The sequence below is a fragment of the Glycine soja genome, chromosome 5 (genome assembly GCF_004193775.1).
Source record: "Glycine soja cultivar W05 chromosome 5, ASM419377v2, whole genome shotgun sequence".
NCBI classification, from domain to species: Eukaryota; Viridiplantae; Streptophyta; class Magnoliopsida; order Fabales; family Fabaceae; genus Glycine; species Glycine soja.
In genome coordinates, this window is record NC_041006.1 from 38959284 (window position 1) to 38987279 (window position 27996).

Below are 27996 nucleotides of genomic sequence, written 5' to 3' on the forward strand. Positions count from 1 at the left end.
TTCTCATTGCTGTTGCAATGTGTGCTGAATGCTTGTTTCCCCGAACAATGGCATGTATCGCCACCCTTGTTTGTTAACTCTCACCTTCTTTTTAATTTTTTTTTTCAAAAAATAATATATATATATATATATACAGTGAAATATCATTAAATAATAATTTTTAATTAAAATTGTGATGTTTTTCTTTATTTTAACTTTATCCACAAGTTTGAGTCTAACGTAACTTTTAAACACTTTTGGTTGAAGACATACACAAAAGTTTAGACTACAAGCAGAAATCTGACATGAGCATTATCAGCTATTTAAATCCTTAAGATTGTTGTTGTATCACGGCCAACAACAACAAAAGCCATATACCAATTGCAATAACATTAAGGATTAAACTCGCATATCTTCCAAGATACAAGGGGAGCAATAATGGATTTCCATGACCCAATCTCATGTATATGAGATCAATCTTCCCACAAACTCCAAAATCCAAACACAAGACAACTTATAAAGATTTTAAAAAATTTAATTTCAAGTGAGACTTGTACTTTTGAAATAGGTCAAGTTTTACTGTAGCCTTTGGAAACGGAAGAGGGTAGGTAGGTGGTGTCAGGGTGAGTTTGGGTTCAAGAACGTGGCAAATCTTTACTTTTACATGGGATCTCTGTTGGTTTGCTTTATATATATATATATATATATATATATATATATATATATATAATTTTCATGTGAGAACATCAAGATGATCCAGCCTAGTTCTTGAGGATCGAGCTTTCTTGCCGAGGAATCCGGGACAGGTTAAAGGAGAATGCTGAAACCCCCTTGATTGAATATACATAGATATCAATAAATATTATCAACTACCAATATCGTGTCAATGTTGCGTGAATTTTCGAAACCTCAATTCTTTGTTATATAAAAGACAATAGGCTATAGCTAGTCCTTTCAACTTTGCCATATCACACATATATTATATAGTCTATACAGCTTTCTGATAGGCTAGATAGGTCCAATAATATATTGATGCCTGCTTTGTTTCTATTTCTGATGTTTAGCTTCAATGTGATATGTGTTTTTCAAGGGGAAGCAATCAGTGAAGGAGTTGTGGCTTCTGGGACTTCTGCTACTATTGTGAGTTTGAATCTCTCATCTACATCTACCTCTTGATAGTTTTGTTATTGGTTGATTTAATCTAATTATGGGAGTAAAATAAATACAATTGTAATGAAATTGTCTAACAAATAATGGTGAAATAGAGATGTAAATAGGGTTAACGATCAAAGTTTTTATTTTTTGGAGTAACTAGATTAATTTTAATCGTGCAGACAGGTGGCTGTGAAAAGCAGGGTAAAGCAGGGTCAGTGAATGCAAGGAAGAAAGTGGTGAGTCACAAGAAAGTGTTTTTGAGAATGAAGACTACGTCTATACCAACTCCTTGCCTCAGATGATGTTGTAGTTTTGCTTCGTAGCTTGTCATGTGTTAACGTTGTTGAATTCATTACAGCTTGTCTAAATCTAAGGTAGCCACATTGGCGAATGGCGACTGTAAAAGATCTATAACTTTTATTTATTGTTTATAGTAACTATTTAAAAACAAAGACCATAATGCAAATTTCAGTCTATTGTTATGAAGCTACCCGGAAGATGCCCATATGGATGTCATAAAAAAGATGTCCAGTAAGCTACGATCTACTACCATATGGAACTCTATATCCTTTCCATGAAAAATCTCTTCAATGATTATTATTCTTGGTGCATCATACTATAAAAGGGTGAGAATACATTTAACAAATTGGGGAATGGGGAAATGTATATACCAAAGGTAAGGCCCAAACCAGGAAACCAATATTAATAAAACAATAACAAAATCTTATCCTACTAAGTGAGATTAGTTACATGGATCACACTCATCATTTGGTTTCGTTAGGAAACCAGTACTAGATAACAGTAAAAATTTGGTGGCTGGAGAGATAATTTTGAATCTTGAAGCCATTAAACAGGCAACTTGAAGTCAAAATAAGGCCCATCATGCTCGTGCACAACAGCGAACCTAAAGATAGATGCTCAGGACAAGAAACAATAACCACGAAAAACTGTATTTTCATGGGCAATTGACATCCAACATATTTATAGAAAATACTTATATTTGCATTTTCATTGGATAAATTTATGTACGTCAGTTACAAGCAAAGCTTCCCGCTGTCAAACTATATTGGAAGCTGCACCATACCATATGGTGATTACAACAATAAACGCTACAATCTACACCAATGCCTATTAAATTTACAATATGGATGAGGTAAAAAAATAAAATAAAACACTAATACATGTTATTTGATAATAAAATTTAGCAATGAAAACGCATGGGGGATCGTGTTAATGACAAAAATGTGGCTCGCCAATTGGCTACCTCAGCTCAATCATTTTAGGGAAGTAAATGAGAACAGAAGCCTCCAGCATGCCTGCCAGTATAAAGATTTAGCACATGCTGATATATTCCAAGATGCTAGCTCTTACTCTGAGCTCCTAGTCATTTTGATGCCCCGAAGGTTGACTTGTAACCATGACATTAACATGAGCAGCATGTCCATCCTAAATCTGCAATGGCCAACATCAAACGAAAGATTTAAGTACATGGAGCAAGGACCCAAAACAGTGTTTCAATAAGAACTACAAAACATATCGACCCATTTACAGCTAAGCAGAATTGTATCTCAATTTAGCACATGCTCAGATTTCTGAGTAACCCCAGATGCTCAGATTTGGTACGCAAACACCATATTGCATAAGAACATATGATGTAAAGAAATCTGAGTTTTCAGACAATTATTTTTAATTTATCATACCATGAAGTAAGATTTATGAAAATTGAATTTCCCTACATTTGAGATACCTGGGTGTATCTTACATATTAAGGTGAAGAGAACCAACCAATCAAAATCCCTACTAATAACGAGACAGACACTAGAATGCATAGACCCACATTAATATACTTTGACTAGAAATTAAGAGTTAAGAGGTAACCATCAGAATTTGCATTTGTCAGTTACTCACTAACATCCTGCAACCACTTAAATAACATCTTGCTGAGCCAAAAGGCAGGTAGATCTCCATTAAGGGATGAAGCAAAAGGTTGCAATAGTGGGACACTACATCTTTAACCCAAAACCTTAAGATAATGAGTACATGAATCTTTTCACTTGGAATTTGTCTTCGTCAGCCTAACCCATTCTTAACCAATATAGGGTTTCATCACTCACTTGAATTTCCAACATTCTTCCCCTCAAAGTGTATATCCAAATATTAGTATGCTCCCCCTCAAGAGGGGGGATACCAACCATGAGTTCAGTCTTCTTAAATGCTCCATCTACAACTGGGTTGAGACTGAAGACTGAAATCATTGCAAATCCTCTGCCAAACAAAATCAACTCTAATACTACTTGTTGAGCAGCTAGGATGAGCCCCAAAGGAGAGAGATCTGAATTAATGGGGTTAAGTGAAAGAGCACAATAGCAGGCTAGACACCACATCTTGACCTAAAACCTTAAAACAAAGAGCATATGGGTCATTCCACCTATAGTGTCCTCACTTAAACCATGCTTACCCAATGTGGGATTTCATACTCACTTGAATTCTGACACATATTTCATGTCTCTCCAAAGTGGAAAACAAAGAGAATTTGTCTTCAGTTAGAAGGATTATGTCTCAAGGTTATCATGAGTCATGACACTAAAATCTCAGAAAGAAATCAAAGAATAAGAACAGTTAAAAGCACGTTACCAGTTAATTCTTTTTCATCGTTCAAAGACCAATGAATGGCCATGGTCATATGTACTAAAAAAAAACTATTAACCACATGAATAGTTAACTCTGTTTACAAAAGGTGACACGGACAAGTTGATTAGCCACTGTCATAATGCAGTATGCTTATTACCAGGGTGATGTCATCAAGTAACATTTTCTCACATCTAAAATTTCAAGTTGCATGTTTAAACTCACCATAAATCAAATTTCAAGTTAAGACCAAATTATATATAAGCATCCAATTCAAGGTTCCCAACCATTATGGGGTCTGATCTGAGGAGGCTCAAATGTATACAGCCTTAACCACTGTGAGCAGGGAAGAAGAAACAAAGACCAGAAAAAGGACAGCTCATTACATCAGCCTCTTCCATCTTTGTCTTTGGGATGAGCAAGATGTACACAACCTTACCCATAAGAATGAGAGGATATTTGCAAAACTAGAACCCATAGCCACCAGGTCACAAGGCAAAAACAAAAATACCATAATGCGGAAAAATGCAATGTCAAAAACTTGCAAAGTAATCTTTTTGATTACCTAATTCACATTTTGCATATTATAACATGAACATGTCACATCCAATTCCAAAATTTAAAAAAAAAAAAGAAAATTACCAAGTAGTTGCTTATGCAGTCCCTGTAATCAACCTTTCCCGTTCATCAAGCTTTTTGATCTTCACAATGCCAAAGAGCACTTGAAAACCAAATATTGCACAGAAAACATATGCTATAGTGGCAGGCACCTGAAAAAGGTCGCATGAAACTTGGGAATGAAAAAGTACCACTACAACCAGACCATCAATTAATTGAATTGAAAATCAACACAAGAAAAATAAGCGAGATCGGAACAGCTTACCCTAATTGAGTTAAGATACAGAATTGTTGCAAGATTTATTAGGCTCCCAGAAGCTATTGCCTATTAAAAAAGCAACATAAATATGCATCATCCTACCAACTTTTTTCATCTTTGGTCATATACACACATCCTACATATATCCGAAGTATTGATTCTAAAAAATCATGCATGTGGTTTATAATAAGTATGTGAATGAAATATACTTCTGTCAACTGTCCAGAGCCAATTTACTATGTACATCCATTATTCACTTGAAAATCTCTTGGAAAAAAATTAAGAATATTAGGTTTTTCTATGTAATTTGAAAAATGATGATTCATGCCTTCACAACACATGAAAATACTCCTGCATGCAAGGCACTCACAAATATCCCAATTTTTTTAAACTGATTAAAAGAGAACTACAAATATTTGAAGGCAGGTAAGCTTATTCAATGTAGTTTTATATTGTCAGAACAGGAAGTGGGTATCCATTTTCATTTCCATATTTAATGAGTTGATGCTAATGCAAGTGTGTTCACACAATAGCCAACAGTTACTTACAATAGATGCTAGATAATAAATAAGAAGGGCAAGCATGGCTACTAAAAATGACAACAGGCTATTAAATGGACTCAATCTCTCAAACCAAATACCAAGAAACAACTAAACTTATAATTTCACTAAGTCAGATGCCAGATTCACTCACATTTCCTATTGTCTTCTGGACAGTGGCAATACGCTGGAATGCCCTCTCAGATTCCAGAGTTCGGACTCGGAGCTTTAGATCGCCTTGCTCCTGTGCAAGAATAAGGGCGGGAAGATGTCATCTAGAATAACAGAAATGCAGAACAAAAAATACAAATCAAACAAACAACTAAAATTGTATCAGCAAAAATCTAATACATACCAATCTTTGGATGATTTCAGCAAGCTTTTCAACCCTATCAGCCTGTCTAAATAAATTGTAAAATGCTTGAGATTGTCTGTCCCATCTCTTTCTGAAGTCCTGTACATTTAGAAGAAAGATATAAGAAAGGAAATCATAGGACTTAGACTGAATTCAAACATGGAGGAACAAGTTCGTGACTGCCTTTAGGATAACTTCAACTCCTGCCTCACGAAATCTTAGCAACTCCAGAGCATAACTACAGGACCAGGAAAACTAGTCATATTAGATATGCAAAGCATATAATTTAAAACTTTTAATATCTAAAAGGTATAAAAAAATTATAAAGTATGAATACGATACTAACGGTTTGGCAATCTCAGTAATATCAAAACGAGGATCAAGGCCCTTTCCAATGCCATCCAACACTGCAAAAACAATGTTGACTTGTTACCTTGCAGTCACAAGCATAGAATGTGCAAGAGTAACGCATTAAACTCTTAATAATCACCTGAGAAGGCCCTAACAACAAATGTGAATGTAGCAGGAAACCGAAAGGGCTGGTCTGCTGCAATGGCTAATAAATCCTCACCTGTTTAAAGTATGAGAGCTATGAATAAGTGAAAAGCCTATGGATTGCAAAATGTTATTGAACTAAATCATGTTTGGTTTGATGGAATGATGAAATGGGTATGGTAATGGAATGCTTATTCCTATGTGTTTCATTTTGCTATGAAAATAAATAAAATGATGACTTCATTCCCTTTTTTGTTTCATATGTCATGAATGATTTAAGTAAATACAAGAAAAGTAGAGGCAGGCCCAATGTGAGCCAACCAAACTATCGGGATGAGAAGGGCCCATGTCAGCTCAAGCTATTTCTTTTCTTTTTTTTTTGTCTAAAACAAACATATTGGCCCAAAAGGATTTTGTACTTCAATGGGTAAGCCAGGCGAGATGGGCCAATTTTAAAACATGTTGGAAAATGGAAATGGATTCCATCACTTCTGTAATGGAATACATATTCCCATAATTGTACACAAATGTCCATTCCCATTCCAATGACTTAACCAAGCATGGGAATAGGAATGATCCATTCCATCCAACCAAACTTGCACTGCACTAATACAACACACACAAAATTCTTATAGTTGACCCAGGTCATGTCAAACTTCACAGATGAAAAAATCTCTTTAACCAATCAGGAAATCCAAGTTCAAAACGTAAGTATATAGAACTGTGTATTGCTTTTCACCTGACCTACTTGAGTGCTACTGGATAAAATAATAAGTTAACAACCCATAGCCAATAGCCCAAACAATATATCCTTCCTTATAGCTTGTCTAATTTTATCTTCACTCATTTCATGAACAATAATCCTTGTATGCATACATCCAAATAATCTAAACTTAAAGACACACTAGACCAGGTGCATTACCAATAGCAGCCAGACGTTCTTTCTTCTTCATTACTTTTTCCTCTTTGCTTAATGGTTGTTTGAATCCAAGTTCAGCTGTTGCCATCTCTCTCTCTCTCCTTTGTGCAGCCAAACGCTCTTCAAAACTATAAAAAATTAAAGTTGAAGAGCTCAAGGTCAGAGTTTGCAGTAGGTTGCTAACACAACTAATCAGTACAGATATGTATCTCTAAACCATAAAATAGAGGGAAGAAAATATAAACGTAAAATATCAACAATTACTCAAAAAATTTCAGTAACAATTTTCAAATAAATATCATTATTCCTTTTTCTTTTGGTAGGAAAAAAAGTTGAGACCTTTTACTCTTTGAGTTGATGCAGTTTGATCCTTACTACTTGAGATAACCCTAAGATCACTATATTCTTGACATAACTAATCAGGACAGCCATGTACTCAAAAGCACAAATCCCAGTCAATCAACAAAATTTTCCTTTTCCAAGATAAAAGGCTTAGAATTTCCTATTCACAACACTTCTTTAAATAGTTTTAAGCAGCCTCTGCAGGTATTGCAATCAATAATTAACAAGCTACTGCTAATGATATTGATTTATAGAAATACTACTGCTAAATCTATGTAGGTGTTTTGATTTTTTATGCATTCCCACTAAATGGATTTAATAAACTACCTGTTGAGGAAGAACTGTGCTGTTCGTTTAACAGCAGTCATATCTCCAGTTGGGACAAGAACACCCATTTGAATCATTGATTGAAGGACCTACATCAGTACACAAGCTTCATTTGGTAAGTAATTTAAAATCAAGAACGGAATATCATGCTAGATTTTCCATGGCCTAATGGAAAACCATCCATAAAAAACAGTTACACTTTACCTTATCTGGATTCTTCTCATAAATTCCATAAAAAGCTTCAAGTAAACCTTCTCGGATATTTTGACTGATACTGTAAGGTGCAACACCAATCATAACAACAATTAGCAAATGTATTAATCACACCAAGAGTAAAATGTTTGACTTGTAAATTCATATTCTAAATATACAGAAAAGATAAAGAACATACCTTCCCATCATTCCAAAATCATAAAAGATCAATCTTCCACCATTGACATCATCAACTGCAATATTTCCAGGATGCTGCACGAACAGTGTAAATATTAGTTACAAGAAGTATCAAATCAAACCTCTTGAGGGATAATCATAAAATATGAAAAATTGAAAATTCATTATTCCTCACTTAACACTGTTTCTTCCCCAGAGAAAGGAAAAAAGACATGCCATGGCAATATTTTAATGAGTTCCTAAAATAGTGTTTTGGATGCTTGGCAATCACTATTCCTTATCATGGTAAGGAAGTTACTTCTAATCTAATGCCCTTGTGAATAAGCCCTAGGGAAGCTTCCCAAGACAACAGATGATAATCTATGTGGCACAAGCAGCATTGTTTCTTGTACCTCGGGTAACAGATGCTTGAATGTTGCAGTATAAGAGCAAATTCAAAGATAGTGAACATAACAGGTTGGCTACACCATACGATTTACCAGTTACTAGACAATCCAAAAGAATCACTAATGCTCTGTTTGGATTAGAAGTGAAATACAGAGAAAACTCAAACAAACATAAGATGAGAGACAACTCAAAAACCACTCAGCAATTCAAAGAACAAGAACGCACAGGGTCAGCATGGAAGAATCCATGTGATAAAATCTGCTCCAAGTAAGACTCAACTGCATATCGCCCTAACCTGTAGAAGATCAAGCAGACATTATATTAATTTGAATTTTAGATGCCATAATCAGTTGTTGATATGCACATAAGTATGATGTAAAATGCCAATAGTAACTTTGCTTGAAGAAATTCAGATGACACTAACCTTTTGCGGTCAAGACCCAGTTGATCTAAAGCTTGTATTTTATTTATTTTAATCCCAGGAACATACTCCATTGTCAGAATCTGCATTGGAAAAATATTTAAATTGTAGATAAATACAAAAGATATCAGAAGTAAAAATGGGAAAGATGTATAATTTCTATATATTATCTATGATAACTGAAGGCTAAACCTGTGGTGTGGTATAATCCCAGATGATTGTAGGGACTTTCACATAATCCAAGTTTTTAAAGTTACTTGCAAATAGTTCTGCATTAGCAGCTTCCTTGGTGTAATCAATCTCCTGAAAATTGTTAATTCATGTTACATCAACAGGATTAGATAAAGCTGAGGATGTGCAGAAAACACATGAAAACATCATACTGAAACAAGAACAAGATCTACAAATCAACCCCTCCAAACCTGCAAATTAGCTGAAGACTCCCTTTATACATTGCTAAGCTCTAATACTTGAAAAGCAATAATGTTGTTCAAGGTTTTAGAAAACAACTTATGACACAAAATTCTCAACAAACACGACTCTTGCTGTTACTGAAGCATTATTATTACACCTATAAACAAAAAATCCCTATTTGCCATTTTACTCCATCACCTAGCCAGGTAAAATTGTCTGCCACCTTATTCCTTCTGTCAAAACTAACAACTTTCTGTTTAAAATAAGAGCCTCGTAATCAACCTTAAGAAATCTTAACTAAAATGTTGCTATGAAATCTTCCATGACCAAATGGAACTTCATTGGTTTCCCCATATGGAATTTCAAAGAGCAACGCCAGCTTCTTGACAAACTCAATATGAATTGTGATCACCCTATGCAATCTTTATATTTGAATTCACTACAGCAGAATGACATCTTTATGATGGAGAAACACATATAATTTTCTTCTGTTGATCTCATCTAACCTAAGAGTGCAACAAGATTCCAGAAAATCATCACCTGATATAAAACAGAGGCACACTCATCATAAATAGCAACCCAGTCCCTCTTTGCACCATCTGATTTGGGATCAATTTTTTGAAGATATTCAGCAATAATCTGGAGGGGGAAAAAAGGCCCAAGTATCAGTGTTTTATCAATTCTGCAAGTCTTCACAGGCAGGAAGTCCTATTATTAAAATCCTTCATACAAGGAAAAAAAAAATTAAACAGATCAATTTTTGAAAACGACTTGTCAATCCTGCAAGGTTACTAAAAATAAGAAGATAAGTTAAGGAGCAAGTGATAGAATTATCAAAGAGTTATATCACATTTGCACACCACACTAGAAGGGCAAGCATTATATGAAATGCTTATACCACTGACCCTCAGGTTCTTAAGATCGATGTCAAAAAGAGCTTTGAGACCAGGCCTTTGCACTTTAACAACAACCTCCTGTCCCCTTAATCTTGCACGATGAACCTGACCTGCATTGGGGAAAAAGATGTTCGCCGTTCCTTTCTTCTAATCAAATATTAAACCTAAAGCCAAAGTACATTTAATTGGGTTCCCTTCTCTGATTGAACATTTACTGTTACAGATATGCATACAGTAAAACATTAATTACCAAGACTTGCAGCAGCTATTGGTTCATACTCAAAATGATCGAAGACACCAGCTAAAGGACTTCCAAGTTCTTCTTCGACAATAGCTATAGCAGTCTCTGAGGGAAATGGAGGAACTTGATCCTGAACCCAAAAAATAAGGTAACTTAGGCTTTGAAGAAATGAAACCTTAATATGTTTTAAACTTCTCAATTTAACCTCTTTCTTTTGTGAATGTGTGTGTGTTTGTGTCTCAAAATTATTATCATCAGCTTTCTAAACTCCAAGTGAAATTATAAATACCAAAAACAAAAAATTAGATAAAAAAAGGAAATATAACATAAGCACAACACAAGGAAATAATCTTATAAGTTCAACCCAAAACTCCAATTCAACCTGAAGTTCAGACAACTGGTCAACATATTCTTGTGGAAGAATGTCCACTCTTGTGGAGAATTGCTGACCAACTTTGATAAATGTAGGACCTAATCTCAGAATGCTCTCCTTTAGCCACTTGGCAAGGGCCTTTCGCCTTGAGGTTTTCTTTTCCTCTGTCATTCCTCCTGTAAATAATCTCTTTGCGTCAATAAAAAACAAATGGTCACATTGTTGAAATTCCTAAAAATTCAATAAAAATTAAAAAGCACTTCACAATTTTTGTGTTTAACAGGTTTATTTGTTGTTGTCAGGAAATGATTTCCAAACAGGCAAACTTGATAAATATGATAAATTCATAACAATGAGATTAACTCTTGAGGTCAAGCATGCACTTGGGCATAGATAGCATAGCAAGAATCAACTCTGGCTAGCATAACCAACCTGCCATACTTTATAAACTTTTATACTTCAAGTTCATATGCATGATAAGCATCAAATTAGATCCAAACTCTAAAGGCATATAGTGACCCAGCAGGATTCTAAAGCTAAAGAAAAACAACTAAATTATTAAATTGTGACTATAACATATAAGTAACAAGTGGCAAACAGGAAGAATAAATACACAAAAATACCAAAAAAAGCAAGTCTTCCATGATTGCAGAACCAAATGGTGAATAAGAAAATAGTAAAGTACACAGGGCTGAGATACTCCCTATTTAAATGATTGCTCTTAGTTTCCATTTCCCACACAGCTTACAGCTAAAAGTAAACTTCTCTACCATATGTTAAAATTACTTGTTGATGCTATATGATTGCAATTACTCAAATGCTTGCCCATTAAAATATAATATTAGAATTTTAACATGCAGGAAAAAATGCTTAATTGTGTGAGTATTAGCATTACTGATTCCAGCATCCACTACTGATAGAAAACACATTGAATACATTCTGCATTTGTTTATCAAATCCATAAAATAAACATATAATGGAGCCCAAGTGCCTCCCAAGTCCCATAATAAGTATTCTAAGGGTCACTTCAGCAGATTCATGAACACCTCATTTGCACCATGCCAAGCAAAACAACAAACCTTTATATGAGAACTTGCGATTATTCAGCCAAGACTTGAAGATAAACGTTATAACGAATCCCCAAATCTCCAACGTCCTCTGGATCATCGAGTAAGTCTTGAACCTGCTCCAGCGACCTCCAGGTGCAACTGCCACCTGCAAAAAAGAAAATCACAAGTTATTCTCACTCATTCAATCTAACAACACAGTCACACTAATCAACATTTTATGTGAACCCAGAGTATCCTCAAATTGAGAGCCAAAGACTAATCCCTTTGGAGTACGTACTAAGATTCATTTAAGGAATTAACCTCTCTTAACAGATGTTATTCTATATACACACTGACCTGAAGATCTCCTCACTCCTAATTAACATTGTACAAACAAATACACTCGTATTCATACCTCAATTGGTGCTTCCCCAGTTTGCTTTTTGAACCAGGCCTCCTCTTTACCAATCTCCTCCAACCTCTTCTTTCTTCCATCTTCCATCCGCTTTGACGCTTCTGCAGAATCTTCAACCACTTCCGCCGCTACACCATTGCCATTGCCATTGTCGTTCACGTACTTCACCAAGCTTCCATTCGCATTCTCACTCTCCCTAACGCCCGAGACGCCGTTCGCGTAACCGTTAACGGAGCCGTTAGCACCGTATTCGCTCGCGGCAACTCCGTTTCCGCTCCATTTCACGTCGTTCACTCTGTCAATGACGGCACCTTCTTCCTTGAAGGCGCGGATTCGCGTACGGAGAGCAACATTGTACCTGGAGTTCTGAGAGCAAAATCTAGAGAGAGAACGGCGTCGTTTGGGGGTAATTTGCGGCGCAAGAAATTTGAGCTCAAGTAAGAGTAGAGAAGAAGAGGAAGCCATTGACAGGATCAAACTCAAAACCTAGATTTCATTGCGCGTGAGAAGAGGAAGAGCAAGAGTTGAAGTGAAGTTGAAAAAGAAAAAGGAGTGGGAAGGGGGTGGTGATAAGGAGGACACGTGGCAAGAAAAAGATGAGGCCATGAAGGTTATTGGTGGCCACAAAGGACTTCTTTGGACGCTTTATGCTTACGTGTTCTAATGAATGTGGATTCTCTTATCAAATCAAACCAATCATATTTTAAGTTAAATTTACTAATATAATTTATCAACATTGAATGTGTGTTTTCTTCAATTTCAAAATCATGAATTCAAAAATAAAATTACATTGAGTTAAAAAATAAATTATTAATTCATTTATACTTATTAAAAAGTATAAATTATTTATAATGCATTTAATAAAAAAAATATTTAATTCGTTTGTTAATATTTTTATGAAGAGATATTCATTTTATTTATAATTTTGTTTAAAAAATTAAATCATTATATAATTTTGTAAAATATTCTCTGCTCCTTCCTTTCTTCTCTTTTCTCTCTTCTATAGCAGCACCTATTGGCTATTGAGTGCTTAAATTTAAAATTTCATTCTTATATGATTGAAATAATTAACGTGAGACTTCTTATATAAAACTTGTTTATATAAATAATATAAGCCATTGTTTTTTACAACACAATAAAAACAATTACTTTTGAATTGCCAAATATATTCGTAAATAAAGGCAATTAAATAAATATTATTATGAAAATAAAATACACAGGACCACAATTTCAACTGTCGTCAATGATCACTAATTTATCTATTGTAAATATTTTATATAGAATTTGCATTTAAAGACGACAGAGTTGTAAAAGTACTAGTAACATGATTCATGAACTATTAATTAGACAGTTTATTAAATTTGAAAATAAGAGAGAATATCCATTTATTAATTTGATTATATCAACCATTCAATTGGATTCAAATTGTTTTTCAATAATGATCCATTCCATCAGGTTCATTTATTTTAACTGGAATTTGATTTTGTCAAAATTAAATAATATAGAATTAACCTAGTTTATTGTCATACTATTTGAGTTTTAATACCATATAATATATACATATATATATCTAAATTATAAAATTAAATCGATCTATGATTAAAATATATTTTATAATATATATTATAAAATAAATAATATAAATATTATATTATATTTTGAAAAATACCATTCATTAGAAAAATAAGCTTTATTATTAATATATAATTATTTTAAAAGGTTATATTTTTTTAAAAGAATATAAAACACTGGATTGAATTGAGATAATTTACAGCGTGTTTGGATATGTGTTGGATATGTATTTTTGACATGAATTTTCATATTTCCTGCGAAGTTATTCACTGTCGCTTTTATGTTTTAAACCAATCAGATATTTTTCTTTTATGGGTTAGTGATGTATTTTTTTATTTTTTTTTGTTGGAGTTATATCGCGTGAATTGACCCCATTGGAGTGATAAAGATAAATTTTCAGATACGGCTACCAGTATTTGTGAAAATGGCTGAGTGAGTTGTGACTTGTGTTACTAATTTGTATCTATCCAATAACTTTTATTCTGCTTGGTGCTTGAAAATGGGATATTTTTTTATAAGTATTCATTATTCCTTGGGTTTGAAGGCTTGTTTTTAAGTGGTTTTAGACAATCCTAATGCATTACTTATGATATTGTAGGTTGATTGGCTAGGTCATGATATTTACAATACATCATATATACAGTTTTTTATTTTGCAAAATTTGCACAAAATTGAGTTACAGACATCCATATAAAAGTTATATCTGATTGATCACAAAATTGAATTTTTTCTTGAGAGAGAGAGAGAGAGGTGACAAAATTGATTTAATGACAATATTCCAATAATTGGTCCCGTTCTAACAAATTGATTGATGTATTTTATAATTCCAATAATTGGTCCCGTTCTAACAAATTGATCTCACGTCACAGCTCAAATATATGCTGAGTATTGACCTAAATTACAACTGATCGTTTTCATTTAAAAATCCTTCAATTCATTTCTAATAACACGATGAAATATTGGGTTCAAAATCCTATTTAAATCTTCTGAAACTGCAACGATTTGTTCATGTTAACATCTGGATGGCATTATCCACCATGCGTTTGTACAAACAGTGACTACATTAGGACCAAAGCAAGATAATTAATTTCCTTGTTGAGAGTTGAGACCCGTGTAGAAAGGCTCGTGCTACCTATACTACCAAATATAATTTAGGTCTAACGTTCACTGTGAAAATAAAAGAAACAAAAGCAAGGAGTAGTTTGATCTCATAACAGTATAATATTATCTTATATATGTGTGCCTATATAACTTATTCATATCATAATAAATAATGGAGTTATTATCTTAATTTGAATATAATATTGCTTATTTAAATTTGATTATGGTTTTTCATAAATTTATGAAGAAGTTAAAAACCAACAATAATACCATGACGATGGAAATGGTAAACCAATATATATATCAGCTACATTAAAAAAAATAAGAAAAATAAAACAATAAAATAAAAGAAATTTTAAACAAAAAATAATTATATTTTTCGTAATATATTCTACCATATTGGAATCTTTAATTTTTAAATAAAAACTATTGCATCACAGTGTGTGTATATAGATGAAGAGAATCTTATCACTATTATGAATGGCCTGCTGCAATTGTACTAGCTCTCTCACAAATAAATATTACGTTTAGAATCATCCTCCCCTAATTCTCCCTTCAACATATTTCTGAGTTCTGATTGTGATGTTATCTGACTTTCTAGCATTCTCTGAAAGCCGGCAAGTTGACAAACAGATTTGCAAATGGTATATTATAATTTATATATTATAACTAAAATATACCCATTGTGGTAATATCTTCAAATTGTTTTATTCAGTTGTCAATAATCCTCAGGCTACCAGCATAAGCACAAGCAAAGACTATTCACACACATAATATGAATATTTAATCAATCATGATGTAATCTCACTTCACGTATTTAGCTATCAACAAATGCAAACAATTATTTTCAAACTTTACAGAACAGAATAAAACTAAGCTTATAATGCATGTACACAATTGACCACTACTTGTACTACATATTAGGTTCTCAACAAGAATGCCATAAACATCTCAATCTTGTATCTAAAATTAGGCAAAGATTTTGGAATTATCATTTTAACTTACCTACATGCATGAGTATTTTCCAATTAAAATAAGTGCCTATTGGCTGGATGATGCAGAGCAATATATAGACAACTTTACTTGTTCTTAGTGGAAGAAAAGGATCGAAACAGAAGTACAGCTAGCATACAAGTTTAGCAAAAGAAAAACGAACAGCAGATATTTGAAGCCAAAGAATAAGAAACCAGAAATCGATGATTGGTGAACAGCTAGAATAGAATCTAAAAATGAAATATTGCCCCTAGCTTTAAAACACTAGCATGCAATTGTAACTATAAACAGGAACAAAAGGGTTGCATGAAACGTTTTTTGTTCATCAACTTCAATTGGACACAGACCCCAATTAGCATGGGTTCATTAGAGACCGTAATTGTTACTTTGATGTCATTTTTAAATTGTATTTGCGCATTTAATAGTTCAGATCCTGACAAATTTGCTCTTTTTATGTGTGTATTATATTTTATGCGTTAGATCACGTATCATCGTACGTTGTTAATATAATTCTAAGTTTGACTTATTAATTTCCAACTCTGTCAAACTAAAATAGACATTATTGTGACAGTATAATTCACATAATAATCATTTTTCATGTCCCATCCATCCAATAATTGATTTAATTGATAAGAATACAACTCATAACTTATAAAGACTGTAAGTTTGAATTTCCTTGTTAAAGTAAAAAATTTGCTTGTAATTAATATATAATTACTTCTATATAAACGTACACTCTTAGGTCTTGAAGCCTATCTTAAATGTCCCAGTGACCCTAAAAAATTCAATTAACCTAAACTTTTATTTAACAAAAACAAACCCATCCAATAATTGAATTTTGTATGTGCAGCTTGTAGCTACCTCTCTTAACAACAAATTAATATCCAAGACAATACGTAAGAGCCGGTCCAATATATATATATTTAGTACATGCTTGGTGGATTTAGCTTCCATGTGTCAGAAGCCTGTTTGATAGCTTTAATCTGTGAGGTTCTGATATTTTTTTTCTCAGAATCATGCAGGTGAGACTTGACAGGTTGGAACTGATCAAAGAACCAAGCCAGTTTAAGACATATTCGTTAAGGGGAAATACAAAAGCTAAAGGGTCTTTTTTTGGTCTATGCAATTTTTTTTTTCTCTTTTATTTCCACATTAATTGCATTGTTTCAAGAAATAGTCAGGTGGAAAATAAGAAAATTGGGGACTGAGGGCTGAGATGCCTTGAGATGATACTGTCCTGCAATATGTATGTGATGGAAGAATCTCAGTGAGACAAAGCAACACAAAAGCGTGGCAAAGTGAAAGCATATATCCCATTGCTTCATCTTTTCGAGCCCCTTTTTTAAAAAGCCGTACAAAAATAACATATGCACTAGTACGAATAATTCACGTTATGGGGTCTGATTAAGAATTCCAAACTAATTAAAAGCCAACACCATTTTACCTTGTAATTTTCAAACAATGACAGGCTTTGATATTTAGTTAATTAGTTCTTGATCTATCTGGAAAGCATTTTCTCTTTTTCCCAAGTACCTAAATAAAGATGGGATATATACGAAATATTTTGCCAAACACCAATGCCACAACTTTCAACTTAATCCACTGCATTATACTCATGAATAAGTTCCATATTAAACTTTGAACCTTCCTGTCTCTTCTCTTCTGGCCCTCAAAAATTTTCTTTAATCTATATAATAATCTCTCACATGACCAATTAGACACAAGATTCAAGAATGATATTTCTTTAATCAGCATTGCCGACCCTATCTATTTGTTCATTTTTTTCAATACATAAAAAAAAAACTGGTCCAATTCACTTCTGACAAGGTGTTACGTTAGTATTTGATTTAAATTTGAAAGTTATACATGGTCATTGAATAAAACTATAAAAGTACTATTTGTTTACTTTCTTGTTTTCATTTTTTTTATATGACCAAGGGGGTCCTCCTAGTCGATATAAAAACCACCCTTTGTGATCTTCTTCATCAATCACCCTTTGCTTTCTTCCAATATTCCACATCAAAGCACCTTTCCACTTTTCCATTCTATATCCCCCATCTTTTCCTCCCTTATTAAAAGCCGCATGCAGCACCTAAGCTAAGCATAACTTGTACACACTTACACTTGCACACATAGGGAGAGAGGGTGAAGGTGAGAATCTCAATTGTTTAGCTTATTCCGTGAGTGACTCTATTCTATTCCATTAACATGACAGGGAAGAGAAACCAAATTACAACAAGTCCTGTGGGAAGTCCAACATCTGGTAACATCTCAGACAGCTCCTCCTCAAAAGAACAAGACAGGTTCCTCCCTATAGCCAATGTTAGCCGAATCATGAAAAGGGCACTCCCAGCCAATGCCAAAATCTCAAAGGAAGCCAAGGAAACAGTTCAAGAGTGTGTGTCTGAGTTCATAAGCTTCATCACTGGTGAGGCCTCAGACAAGTGCCAGAGGGAAAAGAGGAAGACAATCAATGGTGATGATCTTCTTTGGGCCATGACAACACTAGGATTTGAGAACTATGTTGGACCCTTGAAGCTCTACCTGAACAACTACAGGGAAACTGAGGGAGAAAAGAGTTCTATGGCAAAACAAGAAGAACACTCTCCAACTCATCAAACCAATATTGATGGGGTGGTGGTTGAAATCAACAAGTTGCATCATTCTGTGGCAGCAACCAACAAAGCTGCAGACTTCAACACTTTCAGTGGTGGTGGCTTCTATTCTGTGGGGCCTCAAGTGGCTGCTCCAAAGAGCTTCACTGAGATTGGAGGGATCAATGGCTATAGAGAAAGTTCCATTGCTCAAAGTGCGGTCAGTGGTGATCATGATGCAAGTGGCAATAGAATGATGCCACCCAACCTACGTTATAGGGTTGAATGGTAGATGTGATATGCATACCAACAAGTTCATGTCCCTTCCCCATTATATATTATATCATATCATATAGTATAATATATATAAATAATATTTTTATTATGATATAACTTTCGTTGCTGATTAGCTAGACCAGGGAACGGATCAGTTTAATTTCTTGATATCTAATGGTACAATATTTCACACACTTGGAGAGGATATATTAAATTAGTATTATTTAGTTACTCAATATATATATATATATATATATATATATGTAACACAGTTTATTGGAGTTTGGAGTGTTTAGTAGTATTTATCTTGTGACATGAGTCTTCCTTAGTGTTCAAGTCAAAATGTTCACGAGAATATCTCTCTAAGATCGTATCGTACGGTACGAGATTGTGATGCAAAAAAGATAATCCATGAGTTCATCTTCTTCATGTTGTTTGGGCGCTGCCAATTTTTATTGTAGAAGAGGTGAAAACTGAAAACTTGTCTACATTTCAGCTTTTAATTGTCTTGGATTTACTCTTTTACTTGGACCCTTTTCATCAATTCAGAATTAATGCAACTTTATAAAGTGCTGATGAACAAAGAGTCACATTTCTATCAACGAATCTCAAATTAATTCAAGCCTTTCACCATTGTATCACCCTATTTAACTCACATTGTGAACATGGCCATTGCATACAATTTTTGAGAACAAACTAATGGAAAAAATTAACAGGCAACTCAGGAAGGTGAAGAATTACAATCAAAATAAGACTTGTTGATTATTGATTAGTGTCCATTGTTCAAGCATCAATCCTCTATAGACTATATGGATAATACAATATAATTTCGAAGATTAGCTCTCTAATTGAAAGGAAAGAATCGAAATATTTTCATTCTCCCGGGTGATTCTTTCTGACCAACTACATCTGGCAGTAGTTAGTAGAAAATGGTATATCATCAGCGGATCAAATCTTTCTTTAGAGAACTATTGTTTGAAAAGAAAGGGTTTATATGATTTGTATTATGAAGCTATTAAAGAACAATTACTCTTTTAATAAGCAAATGAGTGTAGAAAATTAGTTAAAAAATTTATTTGGTGCATTTTATCTATCGATGATGTTTGGTACAGTAACAAGACAAAGCAAGTTAATCCATTTTTAAAAAAATAGGTTAATTAAAATGCTTAGTCTGACGTATTTAAGGAAAATCAGTAGGACAAGTGGAAAACCCACTTAATAATTGTTTTAAAAGATGAATAATAGGTTTGCAAGTTAACTCAATAATTGTTTTGAAAGATAAACTAAAAGGTTTACTTGTCCAAAAAATTTGGTAGAAATTTATTTCACTTTTTGTAGAGTTGTCCAAAACTTGACAAAACATGATTAAAAAATGTTAATCTACATAACCTTTCATTTTACATAACTTACATGTGATTTATATGCCTAACTCTGCCTGAAAATGAATAAAAGGGTAAGATAACTTTAATAAATAAATAAAAAGAAATTTAACAAAATCTACTTCAGCTTCAACATGACTCCTAGGTTGCATATAAAAGTCAGCTCAAATAATGTACCTTATTTTAGTTAGTTAAATTAGTTGAGATTTAACTTATTTTGTCTCTTTAATATATAGATATTCTTTATTGAAAGTAATTATGTTCAAGGATAAAATTATTATGAATAACAAAATTTTCTGACTAATAAAATTAAACAAATGTCAATTGATATGTGTTCGATAATAATCACGGTAGTTTTAGTTACAAATTTTAAAATTAAAAAACTTATTAATATCATAATAGTTTTATAATGATGTGCTTCTTTAAAATATTATTTGGCAAAAGAATAAATTTGTAAAAAAAACAAGTTTTAGACTAAAATAATATAGATATTTACAATACTATCCAAAAAAGTTTTTCCAAAGTCAAACTTTCAGACACTTTTATTAAAACTAATCGTTTTATGTTTTGCACAAAAGACATTGTATTAGAAAAGCTTTAACAATCTAGACTTCTCAATTGCCATTCTTATTTAGAGGAAATTCAAAAATAATTTCACTAGCATGATTTCATTTTTTATATATAATGTATTCTCTCCTCAAATTCTTCAATAGTCATTAAAGTGTTATGATTAGTGTTATGATTGTAAGAAACATTATTATCTTAAGATGGTGTTGGTCTAGATAATTGAAATCATCTCTATATTTTATTAAAAATCAAGAAAGTATGACTCAATCGATTGTAAAGTGTATGTGATTTATTATAAATATCCTGGTACCTAAGCTTGATTCTTTTAAATAAACAAACAATTTTTGTGTATACTATGAGGTAAGTTAACACAATCTAATAATGAACAGTAAGGTGTATTATTAAAACTTTTTACCTTTGATTTGTTAACTAATGTACTAAGAATACTCATTAATATTCTTAAGCAATTGTTTTTTTTTTAATTCTGATAGCTGTTTTTTTAACTCTGTTCTTAAGTAATTGTTTATTTTAAATACTCATTACCAAAGGAATTTAGTAAGAGTAAAAAATATCTCATTAGATCAAACACCCTTGGAATATTTAGAAAGACATAACTAGCCCACATTTGGAAAACGAGCATTGATTTCTGTCCCATCTCTAAGCCGAGACAGTAATTCAAAATGCATGGCTTTGTGAATTCTATTTTGAAACAGATGTATTCCTATGGTATATCATCTACAACAGAAATTCCTCAAGACTTGCTTTTCAAATTGAGCTTCGGGAGAACATGATCGTAAAAATTAACAATTAACCAATTTAAGCTATGTTTGCTTTTCCATTGAAAATTTGATAGCACAAATTACAACATACTTCAACTTAGTAAGAAAGGAAAAAGCACATTGAAATTACATCTAACAGCAACCTAAACAAGCACTTGATTTAAATGGCAAACAGGAACAAAACGCCCAAATATCGAGATAGATGTATTGAAATTCTACCCTTAAAAGTAAGAGCAACTTCATTAGCATCATAGAACTATTAACTAACCTATTTCAAGTCACATTGTACTAAGAAAATTTTCATAGCAGCTACGATATTATAAACAGCATTTTCACAACTGAGCCACATTAAACGAAACAATAATGAATTGATTTCTTCATTTAGCTATTAGTCAAAACTGTCGTACATCTAATTTTGAAGGGAAAAAGAATAATCTAAGAGAAAACCAAGACATGCAAGAGCCACCCAAATTGCAGCTCCAGAACCTCAGAAATTCTCTTCACCATGGAAGCCAGAAACATCTCTTAAATTCCTCCCAACACCTAGTTCACTTCTCTAGGATCTCTGACCTACATACAGTTTTACATGGTATATGTCACTTTAGACAACTACACTGTCAAAGACAATTTGATGGGGCACCAGGGGGTTGCCTCCTGAACTACAGAGTTCATAATAAACAAAACATCTCTTGTGTTAGGCAAAACAAGCCACAGAAAAATTGTCATTATTGTCTTGGAGCCAATCACAGAACCTCGTGAGCTTTTCCATAATACCTGTTAATGAATGGAGACTGCAAACACAGATAATGATACTCTGTAAATTATAGGTACAAGGAAAATGCATCTAATCAAAACCAGAAATTCAACAAATTGTGATATATTCTATATCAAGCTGCTATCCTACCCTGAATTGTCTTCCTTTTATTAACTCATTGAATATATGCTCACAAAGGTTATGTTCTTTTACACAACATGCCAAGAAATAGACAGATTTTGTGGTAAAGCAGATTAGTAGGGATATTTATTCTGGGAAGAAAATAGTTACAACCATAAAGATGTTGTCATTTCCATTTCTTTACCTTGTAAGCAGTACCAAATTAAATGTGAACCGGATTGATGAGAAGAGGGATAAAAAAAAGCAAAAGGAACTAATAATTCCACAGAAGTATAGCAGCTAATAGTTCAATGATTTCATTCCTCTAATTTGGAATAGCTAGTTGATTTTTTTAACAAAGTACGGGCTCTTCTCTCATCAACTCCTTCACTATAACAATCCAAAGTTGCAAAGGAGAATTTGAATATCTATTCCCATCAGTGCTTTCCAGACACACATATGTATGTAGGCACACCTAAGAAGCTCGCCATTCTCCCTCAATGTATTACAAGTTTTAAATAAGGAATTACCAATTTTCAGAGAATAAGCTAATGTAATAACATCAAATAAGACATGTGCAGCATAAATAAAAAAGAATAATAATAGAGTGGCTACTTTGAAATAAGATTGGCTATTGGGCAATTGGCTTCTACTTTAGTGTAAAGCACATGATCTTTTTAAAGGGCTTTCCCTTGTAAGTTGAGGGATTGGGTACCCTTAATTCATCAATGATTTTTTAATATTCTCCATAGTTTGTATCTTCTTTTTATTAAAATAAAAGGAGGATATTCTATGCTCCTAACTATCTGAAATCATCTTAGTCCTAATGAATTCATCCTTTGATCAAAAAGAAGAAAACAAAGTAATAATAGAATTCCTAAACACCTACCTTAACATTCGATACATCAGGTGCCTCTGGAGATTGAACAGGGTAGAACTTATAAAATCTCATACTCTCAAACGCAGCTTTAGTTTCCTCACTCATTTCTTCAATGGCTTTTTTTCGAGCTTCCCTTGCCTACAAGAGGTAAAAAAGGTATTTAAAAAACAAGCAGAAAGCAAAGCATAATGTGCAGAACCAACAGCACCAAAAGTACCTCTCTATTAGCTTTCTTTGCTTCACGAACCTTTTCCTTGACAAATTCCTAAAAAAAACAATACTATCAGCCTAACTTATTACTTAAAAAATACAGAAATTATGGAATAACTAGATGCCTTCTATTATTTGGTACCTTAAATGCATCCTTTTGATCTTCTGATAACTCCTCCTCCTCTATGAGCTTATCAGTAAACTCCTGCAAAATATAGAACAAAGCAGTCTCAGAGGCCTCTGCCCATTGTCATTTGATTTTCCAATTGCCCGTTACTATTACCCTCTCTCTATTAGGAGTTATTTGGTTTTGGAAAGAAAGAAATGCTTTCTATTTTCATATTTTAATTTGACTTTTAAAGTTTTAATTACAAAAGTGTCACCTTACTTTCACATTATTTTCTGTTTTCAAAGATTAGTATAGCAAACGGTGACTATTACCTATTTTCAAAGATTTGTATAGGAAACAATGATTTGTATACAGATATTTGAAAACAAGATAGCATTTTGTAATTAAAAGGCTAAAACATGTTCATGATCCCTAATAAATACTAGAATTTTGTGTTTGTTTCCTAATAAATTTTTTCTTTGTTTTTGCTTCCTAATAAAACCAAAATTTTTATTTTTATTCCTTGATAATTTAGCAAATTTTGTGTTTGCTACTTGATAAAAAAAATCAGTTGTTATTAGTCTTTTTGAAAGGGACTAATAACAAATGAAAAAAAAAATTAATAGGAAGCAAACACAAAATTCGCTAATTTATCAACAAAAAAAAAGAGTCATGAAACAAAAACAAAATTATTGTTTTATTAGGGACTCAATGCAAAGAAAAAATTTATTAGGGAACAAACACAAAATTAGGGTATTTATTAGGGATCAAAAACATATTTTATTCTAAAAGAAAAAACAAAATATCTTCTCACACCAATTGGTCCCTTAAATTTCCAGCATAATAACATCAAGCTTTATCAAAGATTTCAAAAGCATGACAATGATTTTAAAGTTGCAACTGCTAGCTGACTTAATCTGAAACTACAATCACCACAAAGTAAATTCATTACCTCAAGTTCATCTAATTCCCAATCAAATTCACAGAAGACCTGCAAACAAGATACATAAGTAATATGTAAACACTTACAAATTAGAAAATCAAACAGGGCACTAACCTGCCCATCTTGTTAAGAAAAATTTATTCAGAAAGGTCATTACATAACCATATTATACACAAAAGGATCCCAAAAATCCAAACACCGTCAATTCACTAGGAAAAAGCTTCATTAATGTAATTACCGGCTTTGGCTCAGCTGGATATATTATTTGAACTTCAGTACTCTGTTCAAGTTCATCTTCCTTAAATGGCTGATAGAAATCTGCAGAAAGAATAGCAGTCAATAAAAAACTCTCATATTAGGAACATTAATACTAACTGATGAAGAATCAGTATGCCTTGAACAAAATGAAGCATCAATAATTGATAAAAAAAAAATTGCTTTGGCCAGAATCCACAATTCTCACTTTTTTATTTAATAAAATGTCGTTATCTTCTTCCTTGTATTAGATAGAACTGATATACACGTATGAGAACAATTGTAATATTCTAAAGCCAGTAGACTTACAAGGCAAGCAGTACTCATATTTCTTTAATCTATCCAACTTCAGATGTTTTAAAGCAGACCTGTACCGCAGGTTATAACATAGGTAAGATGAGTCAGTCATATTCATAAATAAGGTACATAGGGGTCAAACTGTAAAATTGTGCATGAGTAAAAAGCTTTACGTTAAAATGTCAACAACTACAGTAAAAGGTAAAAAAAAACTACAGTAAAAGGTCAATTCATCAAGTTGCATATAGGAAATAAACTGTGAAATAAATACTCAGTTTTTCCCAAACATCCATTTTAAGATTTTATGGATCCACAAACTCATTTATTTTATAAGGCTTAGACTCCTGACGTTACTCACTTATTTCTGCATTTCGGGTTAAAAACCAACACAAATAGAACATGCCAAGGATAAATACTTAAGCAAGTAATCTATTGGAGAATGGAAACAGAAAAGCACACAGAAAGTTGAAGATTCTTCACACTACTTGAAAAACTACAGTTTTTTTGCTACATGCAGGAGAAGAATATGATGCAATCACCAAACAAAATTTAACGATAGACTTGTAGCTTACAAATTTTGCCTTGAGAAGTGAAAATGGAGACTAAAAATAACCAGAGAACAGCCAAAAGCACAATGAAAAGATTATTTAAGCTAGATAACCAATAACATAAAGGTATGTATATTTCTCCAAGAACAATCCATTCAGAAGATCTGAAACAAACTGTAGAATACAAAATTGCAAAGGGGAGAAAATAAAAGGTTATACCTTCTTTGGGTACAACTCAAGATAAATATCTGGGATTTCAGTCTATCAACTTGGCTATCTCTGTTGAAGACATAAAACCATAATGAAGAAGTTTAGAGATGATCAAGAAGCAATGATTCATAAACATACTTAAAAGAAACCACCAAAACAAACAAATTGAGATGAATACCTGTCCTCCAAGGGAATGTATGGAACCCAGTCCATTTTCATTTGCTTCATCGGAATTATCTCTTCAGCCTCTCTTTGAACTGAGTTTATCCCAATTTTATCAGATGGTGGGAAAGGTGATACAACCTGCAGAAGGATGTTGGAATATTTTCAAAATTAAAATCAAAATACAAATATCCAAATCATCTAAAGTGATACAAGGTTGCTCCATCATGTAAAACTTGCAACAAAACACATTCAATGAACTGGCATTTCCAAATTACACCTTGGCATTAAGGATATGATTTTAAATATCTAATCTAAGTCTATATACCAAAGAACCATGCCCCAGAAGGAGAGACACAAATCACAGCAAGAGGAAACATATTATCGCATACTTGCAAAAATCAAACAGTATATTTTTCCTGAAAAAACTCAAAAGCAAGAATCAATTTGGTCATCAAGTGTTCAGGTCACTGACTTATGTAGACAGCCCAGTTTGACAACTTACAGCTACTACAACAGGTATGCAGACAACTTTGCTTTCCCCTTTAAACATGACTAATTGAGCTGCAGTCAGAAAGATCAACATAAGATAATGAAAGGCCAAATAATAAAGGGAAAACGGCTACCAAGCAAATCAGCCGCCTTCAAAATGACAAGAAACAAAGTCTGCAAGCCACTTACGCTCAGTGCAACCAAAGAGGTAAACCTTTTTCCCATACAACACGCCATTCTCTTCAAACGCATTCTGAAAAAACACACCCCCAAATCGCAACATCATCAGCAATTAGTCAAAATAAAGCATTTTATCTCCACTCAAAAACAGAACACCAACCAAAACCTAAGCAGTCTAATCCAATACTCACTTCTAGATTTGAGAAATCCCACTTGTATTGATAGACAGAATCCAATTGATCCCACTGCCATTACAACACGAAACAGTTAAAAAAAACACGGCACAGTCATAAACGAAGAAAAATCTACAAATTAATTGAACAAACCTCAGTTCCAACGGGGAATGTTTCCTTCCACAAATCTTCCTACACAATCCAAATTGACAAATACCATCTTCCATTAGTAAAACACAATGCAGATACGAATAAGAAGAAAAAACCTAAACACATATAATACAACCACTTCGAAGTATAGCTAACTAAAGCTAGACACGAAAAAAAAGGGAAAATGAAGCGCCGAATCAATATTTTCTTCTTAATAAACAAAACGGCTGCGTTCCATTCCGTTCTTCACAGCGTTTCTTGTTCGGCGCATATAGTTAAAGAAAACGGTTCGAATTGAAATCAAAAAACTAAACTAACCAAGTTGCGCTTGTCTTCGAAGTACTCAGGTTCGGATTGAGGCTTGGAGGTCTTGGCTCGTTTAGCTCGAGGCTGAGCTTTGGGCATGTTATCTTCGGGTGCGTCGTGTTTGGCTTCTTGGTCCTGCTTGGTCTTTCTCTTAGCTCCTCTCCTCATTGTGCTGGCTAGAACCAAACAGGGAAGAAAGAGAAATAGGGTTTGGCTTTGGGTGGTGAATGCTGAATAGAAGGCGCTGGATCCAGATTCAAAATGGAGAGACAAGTTTTTTTTTTGAAACGCAACTACACAGACAAATAAATAAATGAATGAAAAAATAAAAGAGGTTTTATAGGGAGGGTGGGGGGCGTGAAAATAACGCACGCGGCTATAGTCAAATCTTCAAATAGTGGATTTTAATTACTATGATTCGATTTCGAATTAATTAATTGTCATAAATATGTTTTATATCTTAAAATTTAGGATAAATTTATTTTTAATTCAAATTAATCACTTTTTGCCTTATCATTTAGAAATAAAAGTATTTTAGTTCCTTTGTCCAAAAGTTCTTCGTCCAAACGTCGTCAAAATAAATATTTCTTTTCTCCCTAATAATAAGAAATTATTAATTAATTTACGTTTATTAAAAAGTTAATCATTTAGTTATTATTATTAAATTTATCAGTAATTATATTATTTATTCAAAATTATCCTTAAATAACTAATGTATGAAAAGAGAATAATAACAGTGGAGTT

General features: G+C 33.0%; 3 protein-coding genes across 3 annotated transcripts; 1 reads left to right on the forward strand and 2 right to left on the reverse strand.

The window, feature by feature from the left end:
* Window positions 1–2114: 2114 nt before the first annotated feature.
* LOC114413154 (protein ACTIVITY OF BC1 COMPLEX KINASE 8, chloroplastic-like) lies at window positions 2115–12731 on the reverse strand. The gene is made up of 21 exons (XM_028377386.1): window positions 12203–12731; window positions 11818–11953; window positions 10748–10914; window positions 10375–10495; window positions 10134–10234; window positions 9769–9867; window positions 9007–9117; window positions 8818–8897; window positions 8619–8688; window positions 8008–8081; window positions 7821–7890; window positions 7617–7705; window positions 6951–7075; window positions 6024–6104; window positions 5880–5940; window positions 5717–5771; window positions 5534–5632; window positions 5333–5422; window positions 4646–4705; window positions 4405–4532; window positions 2115–2586 (listed from the first exon to the last, which is right to left on the reverse strand). Exons 1-20 carry the CDS (start codon window positions 12665–12667, stop codon window positions 4416–4418), a joined length of 2271 nt encoding a protein of 756 aa, XP_028233187.1. The 5' UTR covers window positions 12668–12731; the 3' UTR covers window positions 2115–2586; window positions 4405–4415.
* A 5087-nt stretch (window positions 12732–17818) lies between these two features.
* On the forward strand, window positions 17819–19241 carry LOC114413155 (nuclear transcription factor Y subunit B-2-like). Its single transcript, XM_028377387.1, has one exon. The coding sequence runs from the start codon at window positions 18077–18079 to the stop codon at window positions 18752–18754; it is 678 nt and encodes a 225-aa protein (XP_028233188.1). The 5' UTR covers window positions 17819–18076; the 3' UTR covers window positions 18755–19241.
* A 2570-nt stretch (window positions 19242–21811) lies between these two features.
* On the reverse strand, window positions 21812–27687 carry LOC114413156 (protein HEAT INTOLERANT 4-like). Its single transcript, XM_028377388.1, has 14 exons — window positions 27265–27687; window positions 26950–26988; window positions 26815–26868; window positions 26633–26696; window positions 26457–26515; window positions 25968–26092; window positions 25799–25858; window positions 25044–25102; window positions 24718–24797; window positions 24489–24527; window positions 23570–23632; window positions 23435–23482; window positions 23227–23355; window positions 21812–22254 (listed from the first exon to the last, which is right to left on the reverse strand). Exons 1-14 carry the CDS (start codon window positions 27418–27420, stop codon window positions 22207–22209), a joined length of 1023 nt encoding a protein of 340 aa, XP_028233189.1. The 5' UTR covers window positions 27421–27687; the 3' UTR covers window positions 21812–22206.
* Between the last annotated feature and the right edge of the window lie 309 nt (window positions 27688–27996).